General features: G+C 38.1%; 2 protein-coding genes across 2 annotated transcripts; both read right to left on the bottom strand.

The window, feature by feature from the left end:
* Positions 1 to 13,324: 13,324 nt before the first annotated feature.
* Positions 13,325 to 16,186, bottom strand: LOC122722197 (probable protein phosphatase 2C 74). The gene is made up of 3 exons (XM_043952375.1): positions 16,134 to 16,186; positions 15,234 to 15,432; positions 13,325 to 13,616 (listed from the first exon to the last, which is right to left on the bottom strand). The coding sequence occupies exons 2-3, from the start codon at positions 15,417 to 15,419 to the stop codon at positions 13,494 to 13,496; spliced, it is 309 nt and encodes a 102-aa protein (XP_043808310.1). The 5' UTR covers positions 15,420 to 15,432; positions 16,134 to 16,186; the 3' UTR covers positions 13,325 to 13,493.
* Positions 16,187 to 20,212: 4,026 nt separating this feature from the next.
* On the bottom strand, positions 20,213 to 26,819 carry LOC110605240 (26S proteasome non-ATPase regulatory subunit 13 homolog B). Its single transcript, XM_021743662.2, has 6 exons — positions 26,570 to 26,819; positions 24,668 to 25,114; positions 23,863 to 23,943; positions 22,395 to 22,591; positions 22,175 to 22,274; positions 20,213 to 20,887 (listed from the first exon to the last, which is right to left on the bottom strand). The coding sequence occupies exons 1-6, from the start codon at positions 26,717 to 26,719 to the stop codon at positions 20,702 to 20,704; spliced, it is 1,161 nt and encodes a 386-aa protein (XP_021599354.1). The 5' UTR covers positions 26,720 to 26,819; the 3' UTR covers positions 20,213 to 20,701.
* Positions 26,820 to 27,563: the final 744 nt, after the last annotated feature.

Here is a 27,563-nt window from a genome sequence, read left to right as displayed (position 1 = left end):
CGGCGCTAGGATCCAGATCGGCTTAAGGCCGCCGGGACCCGTAGCAAGCCTGACATATAACCTGTGCACCTGTCAAATCTCATACATGATCAGCAACATACATAAAAATTTGAACTTTTCTTTTCTTTTACCAAGCCCAACTTGTGCATGCATATAAATATATACATAAACATAAACATAAACCTCACATTGGAGCTCTCATCAAATGCTCCAATGGGGTATCTCATCATACACAAGCTTGGTAGAACATAACCATCATAAAACATCCTATAGATCATGTATCAAGGGGGGATAACAATACTCATAGGGTCAAGCACAGTTTCTAATCCTCATTATCATTATACATAACATGTCTATTCAAAACTTTACATTACAACTTTTACAATTTATCATGTCCACATTCTAACTATTACATACAACAGACTTTACTCCTGCTGACCTCCTGGTCTACCCTGTACCTGCAAACCTGGGGGATAAGGGGAGAGGGGTGAGCTACAAGAGCCCAGTGAGCAGAATAATAACAATTAAAACACATGCTATCATGTAATGCATCACATCACAACCATATCACATCAAGGATGGACTTGTCACCAAGGGTCCTCTACATAGTCCAACTGTGCTAGGGGCGTAGTGCAGGCCACACCTGGTCTTTCCCTTACATATCTCATAACATACATGTCCAACTGTGCCGGGGGCGTAGTGCAGGCCACACCCGGACTTTCACTTACATAGTGCCAGGGGCGTAGTGCAGGCCACACCTGGACTTCCATATCATATCATATCATGTCTCATCATACTGAGGACCAATGGGTCATCCAACATCCATCCACATCAACATCAAGATATGCAATGCAACATATTCGTGAATTCTAATGCAAGCAACCTAGGATATCACATGACATTTATGATGCATGATTCATGCTAAAATTTTCATTTATTAAAAGATAAGAGTTTATTCTACTCACCTCTGGCTAGCTCTGACACTGACTGAAGCAGCTGACTCACTGCTGGGGTCATCGGTTCCTCGGGTCCGAACCTACACAGGTGGACTCAAATGAGGGACCAAACAACTAGAACATAACTCTAAAAATATCCCCCAAAAACCCTCTAAAACACCTCAAAACATCCATGCAAAAACATGCAAAGGAAGGCTGAACAGGGCACTTTCGGCGGCAGGTTCGGCGGCCGAAAGTCCCTCCAGAGCCAAAAGCCAGACAGGTTCGGCGGCACCTTCGGCGGCCGAAAGTGCCCTCCAGAGATGAAAGTCTCTTTTCGGGGGCAGGCTTCGGCAGCCGAAAGGCTGGCCTCCCAGGCAGGTTCGGCGGCCGAAAGTCCTTCGGCTGCCGAACCTGGTTTCTGCCAAAGGGCAGAAACTTGGCTCCTCATGCACATTTGCCTCCCAAAACCATCCAAACATGCATTTTTCCTAATCTACAACATACATACTCAAGCATACAAGTTCCTAGGGGCTTCAAACTATCTTAAACCCCATCTACAACACATCAAACATCCACATTGTCCAAAAACATAACATGAACCCATAAACCTAACCATAAGCTAAACAGGCATTCTACCCCATAGATCTACTTAAAACTTACTTAAAACATGCCATAAGCTCAAGATCGGCCCTTACCTCTTGAAGATCGAGAGGAGAACGACCCTAGCTCGGAAAATGGGAGAGAGAGAGTTTCTTGAACCTCCAAGCTCCAAAACTTGCTCAAATGCTCAAAATCTTCAAAACAAGGGTAAAACTAATGAAAATCGAGAAAGATTTGAAGGAAGGAACTCAAAACCGGCGAGGGATGGCGGAGAGCTCACCTTGGCCGAAAATGGGGAGAAAAGCTCGCCCGTTTTCGGCTAAGGGACCCCTTTATAGGTGGCTGGCCAGGCCACGTTCGGGAGCCGAAAGTGCCTCCGCATGCATGCCATGTTCGGCGACCGAACATAAGGTTCGGCGGCCAAATCTGGTTTCCCTCACTTATGCTTTCGGGGGCCTAAGGCACACCCGAAATGCATACATGTTCGGTGGCCGAACTTGAGGTTCGGCGGCCGAACCTGAGTTTTCCTCCAAGGTTGTTTTCATGCAAAAACTCATTTTCTTTCATGCTTAAAACATAAAACACATTAAAACATTTTATGAAAACATAGTTTTACCCTTCTAGAGGTCTCCGACACCCGAGATTCCACCGGACGGTAGGAATTCCGATACCAGAGTCTAGCCGGGTATTACATTCTCCCCCCCTTAAGAACATTCGTCCCCGAATGTTCCTCAACTAACACATGCAAGGCATACAACATAACATACACATAAAACACATAAGAGACTAACCTTAGAAAAGATAAGGGTATTGCTGGAGCATGGACTCCCGTGTCTCCCAGGTGCATTCTTCCATATTGTGGTGGTTCCAAAGGACTTTCACCATCGGGATTTCCTTGTTCCTTAGCTTTCTGATCTGGGTGTCTATGATCCGTACTGGCTGCTCAACATAGGTGAGATCCTCTTGGATCTCCACATCAGGCTCACTAAGAACCTTGCCCGGATCTGACACAAACTTCCTCAACATTGAAACATGGAAAACCGGATGGATTCTTTCCATTGAAGCAGGTAAATCCAGCTTGTACAACACATTCCCAATCTTTTGCAAGATTTCAAAGGGTTCGATGTATCGTGGGGCTAGTTTACCTTTCTTCCCGAAGCGAACCACTCCTTTCATAGGAGACACATTGAGCAATACCAGATCCCCCTCCTGAAACTCTACTTGCCTTCTGCGGATGTCTGCATAACTCTTCTGTCTGCTTGCAGCAGTCTTGATCCTTTCTCTGATTATGGGTACTACCCTGCTGGTAATCTCTACTAGCTCAGGCCCTGCCAAGGCCTTTTCTCCAACTTCTTCCCAGCAAACAGGTGATCTGCACTTCCTCCCATACAAAGCTTCATATGGAGCCATCCCGATGCTAGCATGATGGCTGTTATTGTAGGCAAACTCCACCAAAGGTAGATGCTGCCTCCAAGAACCGCCAAAGTCCAGCACACACATTCTGAGCATATCCTCTATTGTCTGGATGGTCCTTTCTGATTGTCCGTCCGTCTGTGGATGGAAAGCAGTGCTAAAATCCAACTTGGTACCCATAGCATTCTGCAGACTCCGCCAAAATCTGGAGGTGAACTGGGGCCCTCTATCGGACACTATTGAAACAGGAACCCCATGCAGCCTGACGATCTCATCAACATACACCTGTGCCAACTTGTCCACAGAATAGCCACTCCTGACAGGGATGAAGTGAGCAGATTTGGTGAGTCTTTCCACAATCACCCATATGGAGTCCAATCTGTTGGACATCGCCGGTAACCCCACTACGAAGTCCATAGCTATATTTTTCCATTTCCACTCTGGAATAGGTAGCGGGTTAAGCATTCCAGCCGGCTTTTGATGTTCCAGCTTCACCCTCTGACACACTTCGCAAGCTGACACAAACTGTGCCACTTCTCTCTTCAAAGCTGGCCACCAATAAACTTTCTTCAGATCTTGATACATTTTGGTGGCTCCGGGGTGAACGCTGTATCTTGCATTATGAGCCTCTCTCATAATGTCTCCCTTTAGCCCTATATCATCTGGTACACACAATCGACTCCCATAGCGGAGGATCCCCTTGTTGTCAAATCTGAACTCACTATCCTTGCCTGACTGAACAGTCTTGGCAAATTTCACTAACTCTGGGTCCTCATGCTGTTTCTGAGCCACCTGCTCCAGAAACACGAGTGCCACTCTCATCTGGGCAACTAAAGCACCTATACCAGACAACTCCAACTGAAGACCTTCATCAACGAGCTTGTAAAACTCCTTCACCACTGGTCTCCTCTCAGCTGTGATATGGGATAAACTGCCTAGTGATTTCCGGCTTAGGGCGTCTGCCACAACATTCGCCTTACCTAGATGATACTGAATCTTGCAATCATAATCACTCAGCAGTTCTACCCATCTTCTCTGTCTCAAGTTCAAATCTCTTTGACTCAGGATGTACTGTAGGCTTTTATGATCCGTGAAGATCTCACATTTAACCCCATAGAGGTAGTGCCTCCACATCTTAAGTGCAAAGATTACTGCTGCCATCTCTAGGTCATGTGTGGGGTAATTCAACTCATGCTTCTTCAGCTGTCTAGAAGCATAAGCAATCACCCTTTCATTCTGCATTAACACACAACCCAAACCCACACGGGATGCATCACAGAACACTGTGAAGTCCTCATTGCTAGTTGGCAAAGCTAACACTGGTGCCGACGTTAACCTCTTCTTAAGCTCTTCAAAACTCTCTTCGCACTGGTCGGTCCACACAAACTTCTGATTCTTCCTGGTTAGTCTGGTCAGAGGAGCTGCAATTTTCGAGAAGTCCTGAACGAACCTCCTGTAGTAACCTGCCAAACCCAAGAAACTTTTGATCTCTGACACTGAAGTGGGTCTAGGCCAGTTAGCCACAGCTTCTACCTTCTTGGGGTCCACCTCTATCCCATTTTCTGACACAACATGCCCCAAGAATGAGATGCTCCTCAACCAAAACTCACACTTGGAGAACTTGGCATACAAACCGTGTTCCCTCAAGGTCTGCAGAACCAACCTCAGATGATGGGCATGCTCCTTTGCATTCCTGTAATACACTAAGATATCATCTATGAAGACAATAACGAAGTGATCCAGGTACTGGCTAAACACTCTGTTCATGAGATCCATGAATGCTGCAGGGGCGTTGGTTAACCCGAACGGCATCACAAGGAACTCAAAATGCCCATATCTGGTCCTGAAAGCTGTCTTTGGCACATCTTCCTCTCTGATCCTCAGCTGATGATACCCGGACCTCAGATCTATTTTGGAGAAACAATCCGCTCCTGCTAGCTGGTCAAATAGATCATCGATCCTTGGCAGAGGGTACCTATTCTTGGTAGTGACTTTGTTCAACTGCCTGTAGTCGATACAAAGTCTGAGGGATCCATCCTTCTTTCTCACAAACAAAACTGGAGCACCCCAAGGTGAGGTACTCGGTCGGATGAAGCCCTTGTCTACCAGCTCATGTAACTGCTCTTTCAACTCTTTCAATTCTGCTGGTGCCATCTTGTAGGGAGGGATAGAGATCGGTCGGGTTCCAGGCATCAATTCTATCTCGAACTCTATCTCCCTGGCAGGTGGTAAACCTGGCAGCTCGTCTGGGAACACATCCAAAAACTCTCTGACCACCGGCACCGAGGCGGGCTCTCTAACCTGACTGCTAAGCTCTCTCACATGAGCCAAATACCCCTGACATCCCCTCCTAAGCAATCTACGAGCCTGAAGAGCTGATATCAGACCTCTAGGTGTACCCCTCCTGTCTCCTTTGAAGACTACCTCTGACCCATCCTGACCTCTGAACCTGACTACCTTGTCCCTGCAGTCCAAGGTAGCACCATGGGTAGATAACCAGTCCATCCCTAGAATGACGTTAAAATCTGTCAAGTCTAGAACCACAAGGTCGGCGAACAAGCATCTTCCCTCAACAAACACAGGACTACACTGGCAGACTGACTCTGCCACTGATGGATCACACTTGGGTCCACTGACCCAGAGAGGACACTCTAACCCAGAGATCATCAACCCCAACCTCTCAACGGCTCTCGGTGCAATAAAAGAATGAGATGCACCAGGGTCCATCAAGGCATACACATCTGAACAACCAATGACTAAGTTACCTGCCACCACGGTGTTAGATGCATCTGCCTCCTGATGTGTCATTGTGAAGATCCGTGCTGGAGCTAATGGACCTTCACCTCTGAAACCCGCTGAAGAAGAGGCTGCCCCTCTCCCTCTGCCTCTGCCACTGGCCTGAGTCGTGGTTGGAGCTGCTGGCTGCGTTACACTACCAGAAGCTGTCTGCTGGGACTGTGCCATCGGGACTGCTCTTGGACATTCTCGAGACATATGCCCCTCCTGACCACATCTGTAACAGGCGGTCGTCCCAAACCGACATACTCCCTTGTGTGGCTTACCACACCTTGCACAAACTGCATTATCCGCACCAGAGCTTGAGCCACCTCCAAATCCCAGACTGGACTTGACTTTGTTCCAGAACTTGTTCTTCTTGGACTTCCTAGAGCCTCTGTCCCACTTTTTACTTCCTGAAGCTGCTGCACTCAGAGAAGAAGAGCCTGGGGTCTTAGAACCAGAAGGCTGTGCCACTGACTGCTTGACTTTCCCCTCGATGATAGCACTAGCCTCCATCCTCCTAGCCATATCCACTATGGCATGGAAGCTCTCCCTATCTGCGGACTGGATCAAGGAGGAATACCTGGAGTGAAGTTTCATGATATACCTCCTTGACTTCTTCTGGTCTGTGTCAAGAGTTTACCCTGCAAACGGCAACAGCTCCAAGAATCTGTCGGTGTACTCATCTATACTCATCTCCTCTGTCTGCCTTAACTGTTCAAACTCAATCATCTTCAATTCTCTTGAACTATCAGGAAAAGCCCATCCTGCAAATTCATTTGCAAACTCCTCCCATGATAGGCTGTCCAACCTCGGGCTCACATAGTTCTTAAACCACTCACGGGCCTTTTTGCATTTGAGTGTGAACCCAGCCATCTGAATGGCTCTGCTGTCATCAACTCCTATCTCATCTGTAATTGTTTTGACCCTTTCAAGGTACACAAACGGGTCATCACCGGCTTCAAACTGGGGAGCACCCAGCTTCATGTAGTCGGTCATCTTGACCTTGCTCCCTCCAGATGAGCTAGGCTTAGGTATTTGGGTTTCTAGAACTGTGGGTTCTACTGATGGTGGAGGAGGTGCAATATTTTCTGAGGTAGGGTTAGCTGGATTTGGATAGTAAGGTGGGGGTGGATACATTGGGTACTGTGGATATGGTGGGTAGTAGGGTGGGTATGGCATCTGTGTGGGATAAGAGGTAAAGCTAGGGTAATCCGATGTACCTCCCATCGAATACCCGGAATTTTGTGAGAAGTGTGGGTAGTGGGGTGGCTGAAAAAATCCCGAGGCCTGAGTGCCTCCTTGGGACTCTCCCATTCCCTCTTCTGACATGCTAACTCCCAGACTGCCATCTCTCCTCTGCTCTACATCCATATCATCCCCCATGTCCTCTGACATTCCTCCCTGAACTGTTTCCCTCACTGATCTGCTTCTACCCAGATCCAGAGACCTTCTAGGGTCTCTTGCTGCTCTTTCTCTGCTAGCCCTACTAGATATTGCCCTAGGCAATGCAGGAGGACGGGCGCTCATGCGCTCATCATCAGGTGGCACTCTAGTCAATCGCGCAGATCGACGAGTTCCTCTCATCCTGTTTTCTGAAAAACAGTACACATCACATAAACGTTAGCATCATATGGTTCATGTGGGCACACATGAACCCGCATCACATACATATCATTCATATCATAGCATTAATGCACATGTATATAATCATGGCATTTCACATCATCATACAAGATAGGACTCCACATCCTATCCTAGTGGACATGACCTTTCCTATTGTGCTTGACCTTCTATAACATCTATGAGCCCGACACTCTAGGTCTGACCATATGAACCTAGGGCTCTGATACCATTCTGTAACGACCCGAAAATCGGACCGCTACCGGCGCTAGGATCCAGATCGGCTTAAGGCCGCCGGGACCCGTAGCAAGCCTGACATATAACCTGTGCACCTGTCAAATCCCATACATGATCAGCAACATACATAAAAATTTGAACTTTTCTTTTCTTTTACCAAGCCCAACCTGTGCATGCATATAAATATATACATAAACATGAACATAAACCTCACATTGGAGCTCTCATCAAATGCTCCAATGGGGTATCTCATCATACACAAGCTTGGTAGAACATAACCATCATAAAACATCCTATAGATCATGTATCAAGGGGGGATAACAATACTCATAGGGTCAAGCACAATTTCTAATCCTCATTATCATTATACATAACATGTCTATTCAAAACTTTACATTACAACTTTTACAATTTATCATGTCCACATTCTAACTATTACATACAACAGACTTTACTCCTGCTGACCTCCTGGTCTACCCTGTACCTGCAAACCTGGGGGATAAGGGGAGAGGGGTGAGCTACAAGAGCCCAGTGAGCAGAATAATAACAATTAAAACACATGCTATCATGTAATGCATCACATCACAACCATATCACATCAAGGATGGACTTGTCACCAAGGGTCCTCTACATAGTCCAACTGTGCCAGGGGCGTAGTGCAGGCCACACCTGGTCTTTTCCTTACATATCTCATAACATACATGTCCAACTGTGCCGGGGGCGTAGAGCAGGCCACACCCGGACTTTCACTTACATAGTGCCAGGGGCGTAGTGCAGGCCACACCTGGACTTCCATATCATATCATATCATGTCTCATCATACTGAGGACCAATGGGTCATCCAACATCCATCCACATCAACATCAAGATATGCAATGCAACATATTCGTGAATTCTAATGCAAGCAATCTAGGATATCACATGGCATTTATGATGCATGATTCATGCTAAAATTTTCATTTATTAAAAGATAAGAGTTTATTCTACTCACCTCTGGCTAGCTCTGACACTGACTGAAGCAGCTGACTCACTGCTGGGGTCCTCGGTTCCTCAGGTCCGAACCTACACAGGTGGACTCAAATGAGGGACCAAACAACTAGAACATAACTCTAAAAATATCCCCCAAAAACCCTCTAAAACACCTCAAAACATCCATGCAAAAACATGCAAAGGAAGGCTGAACAGGGCACTTTCGGCGGCAGGTTCGGCGGCTGAAAGTCCCTCCAGAGCCGAAAGCCAGACAGGTTCGGCGGCACCTTCGGCGGCCGAAAGTGCCCTCTAGAGACGAAAGTCTCTTTTCGGGGGCAGGCTTCGGCAGCCGAAAGGCTGGCCTCCCAGGCAAGTTCGGCGGCCGAAAGTCCTTCGGCGGCCGAAAGTCCTTCGGCGGCCGAAAGTCCTTCGGCTGCCGAACCTGGTTTCTGCCAAAGGGCAGAAACTTGGCTCCTCATGCACATTTGCCTCCCAAAACCATCCAAACATGCATTTTTCCTAATCTACAACATACATACTCAAGCATACAAGTTCCTAGGGGCTTCAAACTATCTTAAACCCCATCTACAACACATCAAACATCCACATTGTCCAAAAATATAACATGAACCCATAAACCTAACCATAACCTAAACAGGCATTCTACCCCATAGATCTACTTAAAACTTACTTAAAACATGCCATAAGCTCAAGATCGGCCCTTACCTCTTGAAGATCGAGAGGAGAACGATCCTAGCTCAGAAAATGGGAGAGAGAGAGTTCCTTGAACCTCCAAGCTCCAAAACTTGCTCAAATGCTCAAAATCTTCAAAACAAGGGTAAAACTAATGAAAATCGACAAAGATTTGAAGGAAGGAACTCAAAACCAGCGAGGGATGGCGGAGAGCTCACCTTGGCCGAAAATGGGGAGAAAAGCTCGCCCGTTTTCGGCTAAGGGACCCCTTTATAGGTGGCTGGCCAGGTCACGTTCGGGAGCAGAAAGTGCCTCCGTATGCATGCCATGTTCAGCGGCCGAACCTGGTTTCCCTCACTTATGCTTTCGGGGGCCTAAGGCACACCCGAAACGCATGCATGTTCGACGGACGAACTTGAGGTTCGGCGGCCGAACCTGAGTTTTCCTCCAAGGTTGTTTTCATGCAAAAACTCATTTTCTTTCATGCTTAAAACATAAAACACATTAAAATATTTTATGAAAACATAGTTTTACCCTTCTAGAGGTCTCCGACACCCGAGATTCCACCGGACGGTAGGAATTTTGATACCGGAGTCTAGCCGGGTATTACATATTCCTTCCATAGAAATTGGTTATCCTCCTTTACCTTGGTGATCTCCTCCATAAGGGTATGGCATATAGTCTCACCTTCATTCGCCAACTTATTGATGGTAGCGTTAAGTGCACCTTGCACTTCCTTCAAAACTCCTTAACTCCATTATCGAATTCCTCCAAGTGCAACTCGAGCTCTTCGAACTTTTTCTACCAATCAATGAGCTTTAGCTCAACCTTGGCCAATCATGTGTCAATGTCGCCCAACTCTTCTCTATTGTGAGCTGGTTCATGCGACTTGCCTCTAGCTCCCTTCTTATGGGTTATTGGTTGTTGCACCATGGGAACTTACTCCTCGTCGTTGTTGTGCCTTGCCTAACCAGCTAGCTCACTTGAATCTACTATTTAGCTTGACAATATGATGCTTTAATACCGAATATTACGCCCCTTTGAAGTTTTTAGTACCAATTTGCTAAAACTCAAAAGGTTTGTGCAACACTTAGTCTTTCTTGAGAATAAGTGAGCTTCCAACACAAGATAGCCCAACAAAAATAATGGACTACAAAGAGAGGCACTAACATATATAAGTTAAAAGAACCAAAGAAAAACTAAGGAGTGAAGAAAACACAAGAGTGAAGCAAATGGAAAGCTCTTATTGCTTAGGAGAAAATAAATACAAGGAAGGTTACAACTTTGGAGAGATTTGCTCTTACAAAGCTTTTTTCAAGGATGCCTAAAAATGAGGAGGTGTGGGGTATCTACAGTTTCTTCCACCTCCTTTACATGTGACTGAAATTCACTTAGTACTATTTCTAAAATATTTAAAATACAAGGACCATATGGTAAAGTGATAAATATCTTATGGGCCCCACCAAAAAATATTTAGAAACTGCCAAATAAGGTTCATATGGGAGAAAAATCTCCCAGACTGCCTCGCTAGGTTAGTGGGAAGCTTTAGACACAACCAGCGCATTCCAATGTCATCTAGAACCTTCCAACGTGCTTCTAGACCTGTTAGAACTTCTATGTGCATCTGCCATAGGCCTACCAACATGCATTCTACCAATTTAACCTCAGTTCAAAACTTTATAGGCTTGATAGACTTGCAACCCACCAGTTGCATGTGCATGCCTCCTATTGCTTCTTACCAACACTGCACTACTTGCCTTTATGCATTGTGTCAAGGTCATAGAGTTTTGGGGTACTAAAATATAATTTTTTTCAACAATGTCGTTTTCTGAAAGCAATGTTGAAAAAAATTAGTATAAATTCATAGCAAGTAAAGGGTCGCATCAGTTTTTTGTAATTCCTTTTTATCTATTTATTAAGGGGAAGTGTCACCTCAGACATATTGATGTCTCCTCCCATACAGTTCTAATTGTTCTTAAGGCTCTTTAGGGGGGGAGTGACTAGTTGGCCACCAGCGAGGGTTGGGCCCAGCTAGCCACTAGTGAGGGCTGGGCCCAGCTGGCCACCGTAGGCTTGTTGAGTCCCTGGATTGTGCCTTCTCTTCTTGCAGGCGTTTTCCCGTATCTGCAAGTTGGGAGAGGATCGCTGCTATGATTGTATAATGACTGTTTTGCCCTTGGAATAAATAAGTAGCCCATTCATTAAATCTCTGTGCTTGGTTGCTTGTTGATGTACTTGCATCACTAGGATTATCTAATCATGATATTTTTGTGTGATAACTGTGATTTTTTTCCATTTTTATGAGAATGGAGCAGGAGGTCCTAACCTTGATGTTCCTTTGTCCAGGTGAATGCGTAGAGAGCTTGGCTGACTTGGCTTGAAAAGAGTTCAAATAAAGTGTTGCACGGTTCCATGCCAGTGTCAAAATCTAAAACCGTGACAATTTGTATCAGAGCGAGAATGATCGAAGAATAGTGTGGAAAGGAGGTGTCACCTCTGACATATTGATGTCTCCTCTTACCACAACTCTACTTATTCTTAAGGCTCTTTAGGGGGGGAGTGACTAGTTGGCCACCAGCAAAGGCTGGACCTAACTGGCCACCGTAGGCTTGTTGAGTCCTTAGATTGTGCCTCCTCTTCTTGTAGTCATTATCCCTGTCTGCAAGTTGAGAGAGGATCGTTGCTATGATTGTGTAATAACTGTTTTACCCCTGAAATAAAATAAGTAGCTCATTCACTAAATATCTGTACTTGGTTGCTTGTTGATGTACTTGTATCACTAGGATTATCTGATCATGATATTTTTGTGTGATAACTGTGACTTTTTCCTATTTTTATGAGAATGGGACAGGAGGTACTAACATTGACATTCCTTTGTCCAAGTGAATACATAGAGAGTTTGGCTGACTTAGGTTAAAAAGAGTTCAAACCAAATGCTGCACGGTTCCAAGCCAGTGTCAAAATCTAAAACCGTGGCACGTCGCATGTCTGCTCTCAATGTCAATCAAACCTCACTTTGCCACTGATTAGCCTAGACTTCCTATATTTAGCCGACTCAAATTGTGTTTGGCTGAGCCAAACCTCTCTAAGCTACCGACTACCATTAGACTTGCAACAGCTCACTAGAGCAGTGTCACACATGTTGTGTATATTAAATTTTTCTTATAATTTTTATATTAATATAAATAATAAAATAGAAAATATATTTATACAAAAACTATCCAAATTTGTTTTATAATAATATAAGATATTATAATTATATTTTATAAAAAATATTATCTACCAATAAGAATTAAAATTAATTAGAAATAAAATTTTAATTTCATATTGATTTTGTGCATATAAAGTTTAGTTTAAAACCTCCTAATATTATTAATATAATATTTATTATTACTTAGGGATGTAAACGAATCGAGCCGAACCTAGATTAGAAGAGCTCAAACTTGTTTCGTTAAAATTTTTTCGAGTTTGAACCGAATTTGAGCTTTACTCATTTCGAATTCGAGTCGAGATACACTACAAAAAAACAGTGATTTAGCGACCAAAATTTTGGTCGCTAAAAGGCAGAATTTGGTCGCTATTATGAAATAGCGACCATTTAGCGACCAAAATGAAATGGTCGGTATTTGGCCAGTCGCTAAATTTTTGGCGACAATCTGAAAATTGGTCGCTAAAATAGCGACCAATCAGCGACCATTTTTTGGTCGCTAATTTGGTGTCATGCAAATTAAATATTACAAAATAGCTACCAATCAGCGACCATTTTTTTGGTCGCTAATTTAGTGTCAGGGCAAATTAAATATTACACCATAGCGACCAATCAGCGACCATTTTTTTGGTCGCTAATTTGGTGTCATGGTAAATTAAGTATTACAAAATAGCGACCAATCAGAGACCATTTTTTTATCGCTAAATTTTGATCGCGAAATAATTGTTGTTTTGATCGCTATTTCATTGTTATTTGATCGCCTCAGGAAAAAGCATTTGGTCATTATTTCGTTGCAAATTAATAGTAAAATCAAAAAAATATTTGTTATTTAATTTGCTTTTGTGGCTGATTAATCACTAATATTGACCCAAAAAATTTCACAGCTTGACTTTTTTTTTTTTGTCGAATTCACAGCTTGACTAAATTCCACAACAATAAGATAGTTAATAAAACAATACAAATGGACCTTAATCAGTTCTCTGAGAGGGCCAATAAAAAAAACCATAACTCTATTGCTTAATGTTGACTAGATCCTAAGGTATCATCATGTCCTGAACCAACCAATCAAATCCCTCAAGCAGTCCCTCCCCTGTGTATGCGCTACAGCCCACGATTTTCCAATGCCTGGTTTTGTCCATATTCTCCAGGTTTAGTACCTGCAGAAGTTTTGCAAACTCCATTTTAGAATTTCAAAAGACGAAAGCAAGGCTATAAATCAGACATAATAACTTTGGAAGAAAAGAAAAGGGAAACTAAAAAATATATGCATATCAAGTCACTTCTGTAATCATTAGACAATGAAATATTCTTTGCCCCGTTCTGATCAAATATAATAGGGTTTAAAGTAGAATAGGAAGAAACAGAATACACGTGCCTAACATAATTAATAGCTGCTGAAACAAACACACCTGATGACATAATTGAGAAAGCAAGATTCACAAGTTGACACATATGCTCAAATATCAAATTAAAATTCACAACTACATTGGGAGAGTGAATATTCCAGGACAATGAGCAGCACAGTTTCAAATTAAACAAACACATCTGAAATCACAATTTCAAAATACTTGGACAAAACAAATCATACAACTCAACATATCAAATTTTACATTGATGACCACTTAAATGCCTCCAATATGGACTATATTAGTCATAGATAGGCTACAGTAAGGATGACGTAAATCAGATTGATTATGCAGGTCAAATTGATCATCAGGAAGTTAAGATAATATTGCGCCTCACCCTATATGCAAACAAAAAGATCTGATTAATCAATAAAAGAATCAAATTTAGCAATACAGATGATTCGAATACCTTAAAATAGCTAAAACAGTTCTCAGCAGTGTAATTGTACTTTATAAGCAGTGGTTGAAGGCATAGTGAAGCACAATTATTCAATCAAGCACAATAGTTGAAAACGATTTTATATCACTCAATAACAATAGTCTCCAGCTGCATAAAGTACCTCATGCAGTGTAATGTGCAGGACCAAACCTAACTTGTGAAGAAAATCACCAAGAGAGAGCGAGTCAAACAAAGAACAAAGGCAAATTAAGGAAATTGCATTATTTCCTTTAATTGTCATAATCTAAAACTGCTAAATAGCAGAAAATTTGCCCTATTTATAGAGCTTAAGGACCTAATCAAATTAGGAATAGAATTACATCTAATTATAAATATTAAATAAATTAAAATTAGGAAATAAAAATAATAAATAAATAAAAGTTAAAAATAAGACAGGCTGCTAAATTTCAAAATTAATCTCAGCAACTCAGTGTCTTCAACACACTAAATGCTGACCAACTGGCAGTAGACTTCTATGCCCCACATGATAGGAAACAAATAAAGCAATTGCATCGTCATTGACTATTTTGCAGGAAGAAACCATAAAGATGTAATAGGATAAACGAATAAATAAAAGAGTGATCAATAAATAAAAGATTGATCTCATGTAATAAATAAATTACAAGTCATTTGGGTTTTAATGCACATTGCAGGAACTTCATACATAGAGGTAAACTAATCTTTTGATTTTATGATAATAGGTTTTGAACCAATTCCTTCCTTAGCAAGTTTGACTAAAATTCAAACTACTATTAGATTGACTAAAATTCAAGAAACATGATATTTTTATAACTGCTCGTATGCAATCTAACCATGAAACACAGGAAATAAATAAATGATAGATAAATCTATTTGATTTCCGATCAGGCCATCCCAATGATAATATAATAAAGAAAAAATGAAGCAAAGTAGGTAAAGAAAAAGCTAACCTCCCAAACAATCATGGCATCCTGATTGGTCCCTTTCTTGCCTTGTTGTGTAAACAGTGAAGCAATATTGCTGGACCCATTTAAGAACAATCTCCCAGGAATCCTATGAAGCCGATTGCAAACATGGGACGCGATAAAGCCAGCAGCCCCAGTAATGAGGATGTTATTTGGCTTATATGTAGCCATGCCAAAATAATTTCTACAAAGAAAACAACAGAGGAACTATATCTCAGTACTGATTGCATCCATCTAAAATAAGTGTCTATATATATAAAAACGCAGTAAACAAGAGAAATAGGGGTCCACAATTCCCAATATCAAGCAAATAAATAACAGGCAAGTGGCACAGCTGTCATTCTACATACCAGAGGAAATAAGAAATAAATAATAGGCCAGACTGAGCTTATCATTCCTTGGGAAAAAGGGAAAAGAAAACGCATGAAGAAATTTAAAAAGTTAAAATTTCAACATTGACTCCTCATTTGCAGGCTACTCAAAATCTAAATAAATTGCAGAAGAACCATGATCAGCACAGATGTACATTCCCAGTGAAGCACAATACATCAAGATCCCATCCCAAATGATTAGATCCAATACAATACACATCACAGATCCAACAAAAAGAGTGAAAAGAATTATCAAAATCCATTAGAAGGAAAGTATCACGAATGTGATTCGCAATAACATTCCCAGTTCTAGCTTCTTAAAAAAATAGATATAAGTAAAATTAAGCAAGAAATGTGAATTAATCAAAGCTAAATAGCTGAACACAACAAAAAATACTTCACATTAAGCAACAGATCTAAACAGAAACAACAAATAATGAGTTGGATCATAGACTAACAACAAAAAATTAAAACTGCAGCAGATCACGACAAAGAGAAAGAAGAATTGACTCACAAATCCAAGAGAGCGAGAGAGAGCGAGCGAGAGCGAGAGAGACCGAGCGAGAGCGAGAGCGAGCGAGAGAGAGCGAGCGAGAGAGAGAGAGCGAGAGAGAGCGAGAGAGAGAGAGCGAGAGAGAGAGAGAGAGCGAGAGAGAGCGAGAGAGAGAGAGCGAGAGAGAGCGAGCGAGAGCGAGCGAGAGAGAGAGAGAGAGCGAGCGAGAGAGAGAGAGCGAGAGAGAGAGAGCGAGAGCGAGAGAGCGAGAGAGAGCGAGAGAGAGCGAGCGAGCGAGAGCGAGAGAGAGCGAGAGAGAGAGAGAGAGAGAGAGCGAGCGAGAGAGAGCGAGAGAGAGCGAGCGAGAGAGAGCGAGAGCCAGCGAGAGAGACCGAGCGAGAGAGAGAGAGCAGGGAGGAGAGGAGAAGGGGGAGTGGGTGAGGGATGCAACGTGATTTTAGAATTAGGGTTTCAATATAAAATTGTATTTTTTAAAATTAACTTAATATAATAGATAATAATAATCTAAATTGAGTAGAATTAATAATAATAACTTAATTAGATATACATATACACTGATAAAGATATATAATAATAAAAATAATAATTTATAACTTAACTAAAAAATATATTTAAAAAAACTATTAGGACTTTTTATTTTAGAAATGTATTAGTTTTCAATTAAAAATTAAATAATTTTTTAAGTTATTAATTTTTTAAGTTAATTTTTCAATTAAAAATTAATTACTCAATTTTTTAAGTTAAAATAAATTAATTATTTTTTTAAGTTAAAATTAATTAATTAATTTTTTTAATTAAAATAATTAAAGATTTAGTTGTATTTTATTCCTCTTTAATCATAATATTTAGATCTCACAAACCTGAGAAAGCACACATCTGAAATCACAATTTTAAAATATTCATCCAAATCTACAGTGACATAGAATATACGTAAAATAAATTGTACTAAAAATAAGAATATATGTAAAATTATAAAAAAATATTTTAACAGTATATTTAATCTTAATTTAAAATTTTAAATAAAATAAAATTTAATTTAAAATTAAATTAAAATTTTAAAAATAAAATGGTCGCTGATTAGTCGCTGATTGGTCGCTGTTTAGCGACTAAAAAAATTAGTCGCTAAATATGGTCGCAAATTACAACATTATATTCCCGCCTAAAAAGTTGTCGCAATTTCGTCGCAAATATGGTCGCTAATAATTCGCACCATTAATTCCCGCTAGATTTAGCGACCATTTTGTATTTGGTCGCTAAATAGCGACCAATTAACTACCAAAAATTGGTCGCTAAGCTTTTTATTAAATAAAAATATTATTTCATTCATTTAGTAGCAGAATGGTCGCTGATTGGTCGCTATATAGCGACCAAAAAATTTGGTCGCTAATTTTGGTCGCAATTTTACAGTTTTTTTGTAGTGTATTAAGAAACTCAAATTTGACCCATTTAGCAAATAAGTTTAGAGAAATCAAACTTTTATCGAGCTGAGTTGAGCTTTTATATTTCAATTTATTTACATGTATAATGAATTTTAGTTTAAAAATAATAAGTTTAAAACTAAAATAATTTTAGTTAAATAAGTATATCTACAAATTAGCTCGTAAACTTATAAAGATAAGTTTTTAAATCTTAATGATCCAAATATATGCAAGTTTAAGAGTATAACTAAACTATATAAAACTGAATTTTAGAAAATTTAGATTTGACTCATGAAAGTATATCCAGTGTTTGAGTTTATTTATCTTATAATAATAATTTCAGCATACTTAACAAAACTGTTCATGAATCTATTCGCGAGTCTACTCATGAATCTATTCGCGAGTCTACTCATGAATCTATTCGCGAGTCTACTCATGAACTCAGAAACGAGCCAAACTCACGAGTCTTAACGAGCTGAATACTATGGAGCTCAAACTTGACTCGTTTACTAAACGAGTCTAAAAATTAAGTTTGAATTTGATTCATTTAGAAATCAAGTCGAGTTCGATCGAGTTTTTATCAAACCGAACCTCGAGTAACTCACGAAGGGTTTGGTTCATTTATACCCCTGTTATTACTTATTATAATACATGTATAATTTCATAATAAAATTTAATTACTTATTTAGAGTCTAGATAATATAAATAACGCATATGTACATTTTTCAAAATATTTTTATTTATTTAAAATAAATTAGATGTATTATTATAAATTACATAAAAACTTAATTGCAAATCAAATGTAATTATTCATTGAATATGATATTGGTGTAGAAATTAAAATTCATTTAAAAGAAACTCATTTAAAACTTTGTTGGAATAAAAGGAATTGTGACAAATATAGCAAGGGATTAGTGACGAAAGCGATGTCAATATTATTTTTTATGGATTTGCAACAAATTAATGATGGATTAATTCTGTCCAAAAACTTTTGAAAAATCTTATAACATCATACTTAAAAAGAAAATTAACCCTAAACATGCATCTTTTTATTTGTTGCAACAGCCCATCTTATAGCCTCCATCGCTTAACAGTGGTTCTCTCAAATCACTGACCAACTCTCTATCGCCATTGTAGCAACAGTAGCTTGTAACCTCCCTAATGTGCAACAGGCCATCACTATTACTGTAACATCCTGAATTTTTATTTATTTTATTATTTGTGTAAAATTTTTGGTATTTAAATGTAAACTTATTATTAAATTTCTTTAGAATTTTTTGAATTTTTAGTTTGGAGTTCTTAAATTTATTGTATATATTTTAAAAATTTTATTTTAAATTATTTAAAAACCACGTGATAAATTTTTAAATATTTTTATATTCTAAAGATTTTTTTCAGACTTTCGTAAATATTTACAAATTTTTCTGAATTTATTTGTAAAATAAAAAAAGATATGAGTTGAATAAAAAAAATACAGATCAGACCAATCAAATCAAATAGGTAGGATCAAACTAGTTGAATCAAACCAATCTCATCTTTTTCTTCCTGCACGCGTCCCTCTCCCCCAATTAATCAAATAAGTAGGATCAAACTAGGTGAATCAAACCGGTCCCACCTTTTTCTTCCTGCATGCATCCCTCTCCCCCCCAATTTTCCTTTCTTTTCCTCCTCCCGTTTCTCTCTCTTTGAATTCTCCCACCCTCGGCCACCATTGCCATAATTTTAAAAGTTGATTAGGTAATTTGAAAATATCTTCTGTTTGAATTGGGTATGTCTTTGATGCTTTTGTTATTGATTTACAATTATTTTAATATTTGATTTATTAAGTCAAATTTTGTGTTTGGATCACCTGAATTATTCAGTGATAATTGAATGAGTTGGGTTTGACATTGATTTTATTGTTGGAAGAATGAACCATTTATTCATTTCGTTATTAATAATAAAATAAAATTCAAATGTGAGTTTGGATGATTATTCATGAGATGATTACTGAATTTATTAGGTTTAATTTTTTATTTATTTATTGGATTTCTTGAAATTAGCCTTAAAATTAATTTTGAATTGCTTAATAGTTAAATTGACATTATTTGTGCATAATAACTTATATTTGAAAAGTTTCTCCTCTAATAAAACAATTTACTTTTTATTGTTTAATTTTAATTTTAAAATAAAATATAGTAATAAATTTATAAAAACACAAAATTACATAATTTTTTTCTTTGAACACAAACCTGGCAATAAATACCGGGAAAATATTCTCCTAAAGCAAACAGAATTTATGCTTCATTATTTTGATTGTATAAAAAATTAATATTATTGGATTATTTTGATTTATGAATAGATTGATTTATATGAATGGACTGATTAATTTGCTTGAACTGATATGAAATCAATACTATGGAGTATTAAAATCTTAAAAACAAAATATATGTATGTATATATATATATATATGTATGTATGTATATATATATATATATATATATATATATATATATATATATATATATATATATATATATATATATATATATTTAAATCAAAAATTGAAAAATCTAAAAAAAAATTGAAATTACGTAATGAAATTGAAAACAGCCATAGAAATAACAAAACAGTTCACCGATTATCAAATGATGGAATAAAGTAGTGTATAATCATTCACATTAAGGATTAATCAGACTTCGATAGAAATATGAGAATAGCCATCAGAAATGATGTTCTACTACGTCCACATACAAGATGCATAAAACTACCGTTTGAATAGCAACCAGACAGGCAGATAGATCTCAGATGGATCAAAGTAAATTTCTCAATACAAATTAGTTTAATAAACCACACTGAAGTAGATACGCCCTTTCTTTTTCTAAATGAATTCAAATGTATCTCTAGGCATGCCACTTAGAACTCACAAATTCCAAGTGAAAAGGTACAGCGCTGCTTCTTTCAGAAAATTGATTCAGGAAAAGGATTCTGCAATATGACAAGGAAGCAAACCCAGTTGGCCCAACTGCCCTAGTGTGACTTAATCTAGTCTCTCCACTTAGCTGCCTACAAATTTTTCCCTTTTGGATTTAGAATTTGTTACAATGGGCAGAGAGGAAATCAATAACAGAAAGGGAAAATGCCAAAAAATAGATTAAAAAAAGATTAAATCACAATGCTACTAGATCAGGTGTTTCGGCTTCAATAGATAATAAGGCAGTGTGTACTTTCTCCAGCCAATTATCCAGTCGATCTCGCAAGGATTTGATCTGTGGAATCCCCAGAACTCTTGGCTGCACCCAAGACACATGTACTGTTCCTTCAACTTGGTCAATTATACCCTCAATAAGATGGACCTGTAATAAAACTGTGTTTACACTATAGAAAATGCAATTCTATACGCAAATAAATAGCACTTACTACAGGATGCAGTAACCAAGTTTACATAATGCAATGAAGAAACACAAAATTTATGCAATTCACAATCACATCCATACTCATTAAGGCCCTCTTAAGTGTAAGTGTATAAGAATAATGTCGTTTTTGGTGTATATTTTCCAGTGATCTGGACAAATGGATTAGGCTGGTAATACTCCTTCCTATCCGATGGCATGGAGATTTCAATACTAGTATCAGGAGGCGGCAACAAGGAGATTGCATTTTCCTGCTGCCTTCAGTCCTAACACCAATGTCACTCATAATTCTTGTTCTTCGCTGGTTGTCCTAAACTCCAGCTTCTTGATCCTTCCAACTTGGGGAATCAAATTAACAAGCAGGTTCAAGGTAATAACGACATTGATTCTTTTAGAAAGCAGGTTGGAGGAAGAGATACTTCAAATATTAATCCTAAACTACCAAGCAGGTATTCTCTTCCTGTGTGACATCAACACCAAGCAAAACCCACAGAAGCAATGGGGTTTACATCAAAGTGCATTCACTGAGGCATCCAGTTGAGACCAGAATCTGCAGGGTTTCTTTAAAGGCATATAGAGGACAAGAAAATTCCAGACTCCCAATACCCCTTTCTGCAACTAATTCTTCACCACTCATCTAATTCAAAATCCATGGGAATTAAAAGCATGATGTACAGCATCAACCAGCCAAGATCTAAAGAGAAATTGGTAAGGATGCTTCTAGACCATCATTATCATCCTTGTTAGAGGGACAAATACTATTATTGTAGGAAAAAACGCTTTTAGTCACCATGCATCATCCTTGCATTTCTATCAGTCTCTAATTATACCCACTCCGCCCCAGCCCCAGCCCCCGCACGTGGGTGCCCCTTCTTCCACATCTTAAAATTTTTATACGAAATCAAAACCTGATATATGATGCGAGAATCTTTCGGATTCCACTATGCTATGATTCTAATAAAAAAATAAATACAAGAGTTTTTCCCTATTTTTATTTTCAACATTTTGTGCATTACATTTATTGTAACAATTCGCTCAATGATTAATCAAGCGGTCAGTCACACTAGACTTCAATAGTCATAAAAAATTACAAGATTATATCTTTTGGAAGTGAGAATTACTATTCTTACTTTTCACTTGCGTTTTTTGTCTTCCATCAATTAAACATAAAATTAAAAAATAGAACAGCAAGTGTAAGCAGTAAACCCCACCATCCCAGAAAGAACTTACAGAAAGACTCTTCATGAGAAGGTGCTCCACATCCTCAATGGAAAGCTTTGTACGCTCAGCAATGACACTTAGTGGAATAGTTCGATCTTCAGAAGGACGGCTGCAAAGAAGCATCTCTTAGTTCAGTCAAACATGATCTTTGCACGTAGAACTGAATTTTGTGAACTTTAAAGATGCAAATTACAAGAAAAGATACCACCAATTAGAAGTAAAAGGATACCTAAAGATGATTTCCATCAGGCAAAGGATGTTAATCTTCTCCAATAGCTTCTGCTCATTCTCAACTAACGCTGGCTGGGCTCTCAGGGACGCATTATACACGCGACACAATTCCTGGAAGCGAACTAGATCGCCAGTGTTAAATGCCTGAAGAATATGATAAAGCCACTCCACTTGTGTTCCCAGAAGACTATTTATCTGCAGAATATTAGATAGTCATCATCCCAAACATATACCAATAGATAAAATGCAAGAAAAAAAATATGTATATAAGACAACGGAATCTGATCTCAAGCCACACTAGCAAAGATAAAAGGCATATCTCACAAGGAAACAAGCAGGGAACCAAAATTTAAGCTGTGCAACTGTATCATTCTATTTATGAAAATTTGCTTTGTGGCTCTATCATCCAACATTTGCTATACTAGAGATTAGGTACACCAAACACATCATCTCCCTCCACCAGTAATTTTCAGTGAGAGGCCCCTTCCATTTCCTTTTTTTTTTCTTAGTATGCTTATATTACAACACTTTCTTGCCAAGCATTCTCACAAGTCATCCATCCAAAATTTCCAAAAAGGCAATCCATCTACAAAGCAAATGTAGCCATTGGCAAATATTTCTCTATGCTGTAAAAGTAATGCCAATATTTAGCAACTTAATATTCCATTTACGGCCACATTTATCTTCCAGGGAATCAAATGATTTTTTATTGTATGGAAATTTAAATTATTGTTTACAATTTGGTACTCATTTTCAACACTATGCATAACCCTAAACTATACTTCTATGTTCCATGCAAAGTGGGAACGAGGATTAGTAGCCTTGTTGTCAGTCCCACAACTGGATAGTTAAATAGCATCATGTAACAGAAATTAAACATCAAGTAACTGAACAGGCATTCCTTGCCCACCAGCAGCATCTTCTAGAAAGTGTATGGATAGGCAAATCTGTGATAAGCAATTACTTATATTTTAGCAGACAATTGTTCAACCCTGTAAGTTAGGAAACATTTAGCAAAACTTACTTTTGGCTGGGCAGTTTATTAAGGCATTTTTAGTTACAGCAGAATAGATGAAAACCTTCAGCCACAATCTTACATCTGGATTATAAGAGGCCAATTGTACACAACAGCACTCCATGCTCTAGACTTCAGGGGATAATTTCACAAATGTGCTCTAAAGGATTTTTTAGCATTAAAAGACATGCAAATCAATTGCCACACTTAATGATCCGTGGCCCTTGATCTAACAGAAAATTGACTTGTCTAATTACATCCCAGGTCTACAAACATTTGTTTTCGAAACCTCTAATCAGGTTGAAACCTAAGCATTGCTAAAAAAAATTGGGTTACTTTCCTATAATCATGATGTTGTAATAGGAGAAGAAGATTTACTAGGGAGCACATTCAATATTAACAATAAAATCGGAAAAAAAAAAGGAACAAACATTATGTAAGACATTCTTACAATAGGATGAGCAAGCAATTCTCCAAAGTTGTAGATGTTATCTCCCAAAAGTGCAGAAAGAGAGAGATCAAATGCCAAATCCTGAAAATTAAACAGTCAACATGTGACATCCAACAATGCAAATCTCAACATGTATACAAAGAATTCAAAAAAATAAAAAAATAAAAAAAGAAAGAAAGAAAAGCAAGCCACTAGATCACAGAATTAATTGCATCAGAAAATAACAACAGCAATCAACAAACAAGAGTTCTGCAACTACAATAGGCAATCTCAGTAACCTCATATTAATGCAACAGTAACAATTTCCTTTTTAGGGAGCACATCATTAATACACTCCTGTATAGTACCTATAACCAGTGCGTTTTAGATATAGATTTATCAAGTACTGGAGTTTCAGATTCATCGCACTAAGATATGAATTAACCACAAAATCCTAGCATAACCACAGGCACTACTACAGGGACAATAAAAATTCTCTTATTAGACCAGGTTTTAGAATATTGAATAAAGGAATAAAAAACTCAGAGAAACCATATGATAGATGGATTCAAAACTTAAGGACTTTTTAATGTAATTACCAAAATACAGGGACAAAGTAGTGAAAAATGGTAAACTCTCCAGACCAGAGGGTAATTCTCCCATAATTTAAAGGCTCCCACTCCACATGCATAATAGAAGAAAATTTCAAGGAGAAAGATATTGGAAATACAAATGTGAAAAAACTTGAAGAAAGATAGCACACAGAGAAAAAACAAAATAACATACATACATTGTAATGTAGATTCCAAAAGGAAAAAGCACATACCAACTTAAATGGTTCTGAGAGGGATTCCACTGATGTGTATGCAAGGTAAAGAAGGGCATTTTTGTAGAACTCTGCAAATTCTTGACGAAATTTATGGTACTGAGATGAAACCCAATAATAATTAGCATATACAGATGGATCAATATCAGTCATACTATCCAGTGTACTCTTTCCATCTTCTAGAAGCTTCTTGCACTCTTTTTGATCCCCTTGCTCAAGCTTGAAGATAGCTAATTGCATCTTAATATACAGAATTGGCTCTTCATTGCGCTGTTCTCTAGTCTCTCTAAGTTTTTCAATCACCCCTTCAAGATAGCTAATGGCTGCATCTTTCTCTTTATACTGCTTAGAGACTATAACCGCAAAATGTGCAAGCTTGAGAAGATTAATTTTGGTCTCAAAATCAGAGATAAAATTATGATACAGCTGAATCAATGTGTCACCAGCCTGAAATGTCATGTAACCACATAAATATGTTAGACATCAATATGGGGAAAAAGAAGGCGAAAGGCGACACTAAGGCAATAGGGTCCCCCACTGGCGAGGTGACACCTTTTTGAAGTGAGGCACCATACTTATATATATACGGATGTGTGTATCTATATGTATAGATATTGTATTAATTCCTTTTTAATTAGTTAGCATAATTATGATTATGCAATTGGAACCAAAAAGAAAGAGAGACTTTTCAGTTTAAAAGAAAAGGATTCTATTAAAGCAATTAAATTAATTTTGTATTGTGCAAATAAAAATTCCATTTGTGTATACTAATTAGTTAGCATAATTATACGGATATAGATCTCTAATGAATTAGCCTAGTAATAGGATAGAAATCCCTAATTAATTAGCATAATTATGGAGATATATCCTCTAATTAGTAACTAGAATTTAGTTTTCCAAGGAAATATGGATTATGGTTTGGTCTTTAAAAAGAAAGAAGAAAAAGCCATGCCGACGCCTCACCTCGCCTTGCACCTCAAACCAGGCAAGGAAAGGCTCTCGCCGCTTGCAAGAGCCTTGCCTGGGAAAAAATGGCCAATCATTTGTAAGGGAGGAAGAGAGAAATTAACATAGATAAATCCATATATCACATTCCACATTCATAAGGAAGTTATGACCAGCCCCCAGCAAAAATCAGCAAATAAAATGAAGTGCCATTTATGCAGGAAGAGAGTTAGCCAAAATCATTTTATGCTTATCATGCAATTAAGCAAAAAATGCTGCATATATCAGACCCTATATATTTTATGCTTTTACTAGATTAATTCAAGACTACAAATATTACACTATTAAGGACAACTTTCCCAGTAAACCAAACATTTTGAAAATAAAAATAACCCCCCAAAACTACTTGACAGCCATAAATATTGGATGCAAAGATATTACGATTTTTAAGCATGACGTTTGCAAATTGTAGTTAGCTGCAAGATAACAGATATAATAAATAAAAAAGAAGATTAAACGCAAAGCAAAGCACCAAACCTGCGACAGTTGAACCTCAGGTCCAGCTGAACCTATTACATTTTATAATTTTAGTCCAGAATACTCTCAGCGGCTAAAGGCTGGCTAGAAAACCTAAAACTCAAAGTCTAGCACCCAGCTAGAAACCTTAATTTCCAAATTTAAACATAATGACTCATTAGCATACCACTTGAATTTACCCAATCTTCCGCACATCTAAAACCCTAATTATCCCATAAAACCCTGAATTCCACATTTCCTTCGAAACAAACAAACTGAACCAAATTTCCATTCAGAAAAGACACCCATATGACACAGAGATCCAGAAAACCCTAACCGATCAAATTCAACATCAAGAAACACAAAACCAAACATGCATACCACATATACAAATATACCTTTGTAGAGATGAGAAAATCAAAGTAAAGAGGGAAATTGTACCTGAACGACAGCAAAAGCAACGAACTGCTCGAGCTTGAGAGTGAGTTGGTGCCACAGCTTCTTCTGATACAGATCTGCAAGGGAATTGTACCACTCGGCGTGTTCGGGATGCGCGTTGCGAAGAGACTCCAGATACTGTAAAGCAGCCATAGCGGTGGAGATTTCAGGGCGTTTGGTTGCTTGAATTTTCTATTTATATATGTGAAATCTGGAAAACAAAGCCTCCCCCGCTGCTATTTTCTGTCTTGAGCTCAAAGTAAAGCATAAAACAGATTCGGGTTCGGGTAAAACCCGATCAATGATTGTCGGGTTGTGGTTGTCAACCATAAGTGGTAACCCCAAAATACTGGATTTTTTCCCTAATATTTGGGTGGAATTTTTATAGATAAGTTATGATTTTTTAAAATAATATATAATGTTTAGGTTGCGATGCAGATTGAAATAGAGAGTGAGAAATTATTATTCCAATCTTGAAGGAAACTAGAAAACCTTTTTATTTTAAAAATTGAAAAGAAAAAGACACTTGAGAAATTTTAAGTTTGGAATCATGTAAAAAATTATTAATCACTTTATATCATTTTTCAATAGAGTAGATAAATTTAAAATATGCTCATATAAATTAACTATCTATAATTTCGAATGGCATTTAAATTATAATATTAATTTTTATATTTAACCAGAAATACATTAAAGCATGTATAGCAACATGTAAAATATTTCATTATTGAAGCAAATCAAACACATATACAAATAATTGATTATACCAAAATTGAATTTTGATTTCGTTTATTTATTTTATTTATTAAAAATTCTAAATTTTAGAGAAAGACAAATATAAAACTATAATTTAAAATTCTTTATCTTTATTTAAATACTAGTCTTTAAATTTAGATATTAAATTTATTTATTTTAAATTTTATAATTTAAATTAATTATAGAATTTTTATGAATTTAAATATTTTCAATTTTATTTATATTTAAATTATTTGTAATT

This window comes from Manihot esculenta, chromosome 17 (genome assembly GCF_001659605.2).
Source record: "Manihot esculenta cultivar AM560-2 chromosome 17, M.esculenta_v8, whole genome shotgun sequence".
NCBI classification, from domain to species: domain Eukaryota; kingdom Viridiplantae; phylum Streptophyta; class Magnoliopsida; order Malpighiales; family Euphorbiaceae; genus Manihot; species Manihot esculenta.
This window is presented reverse-complemented; position numbering and strand designations above follow the sequence as displayed.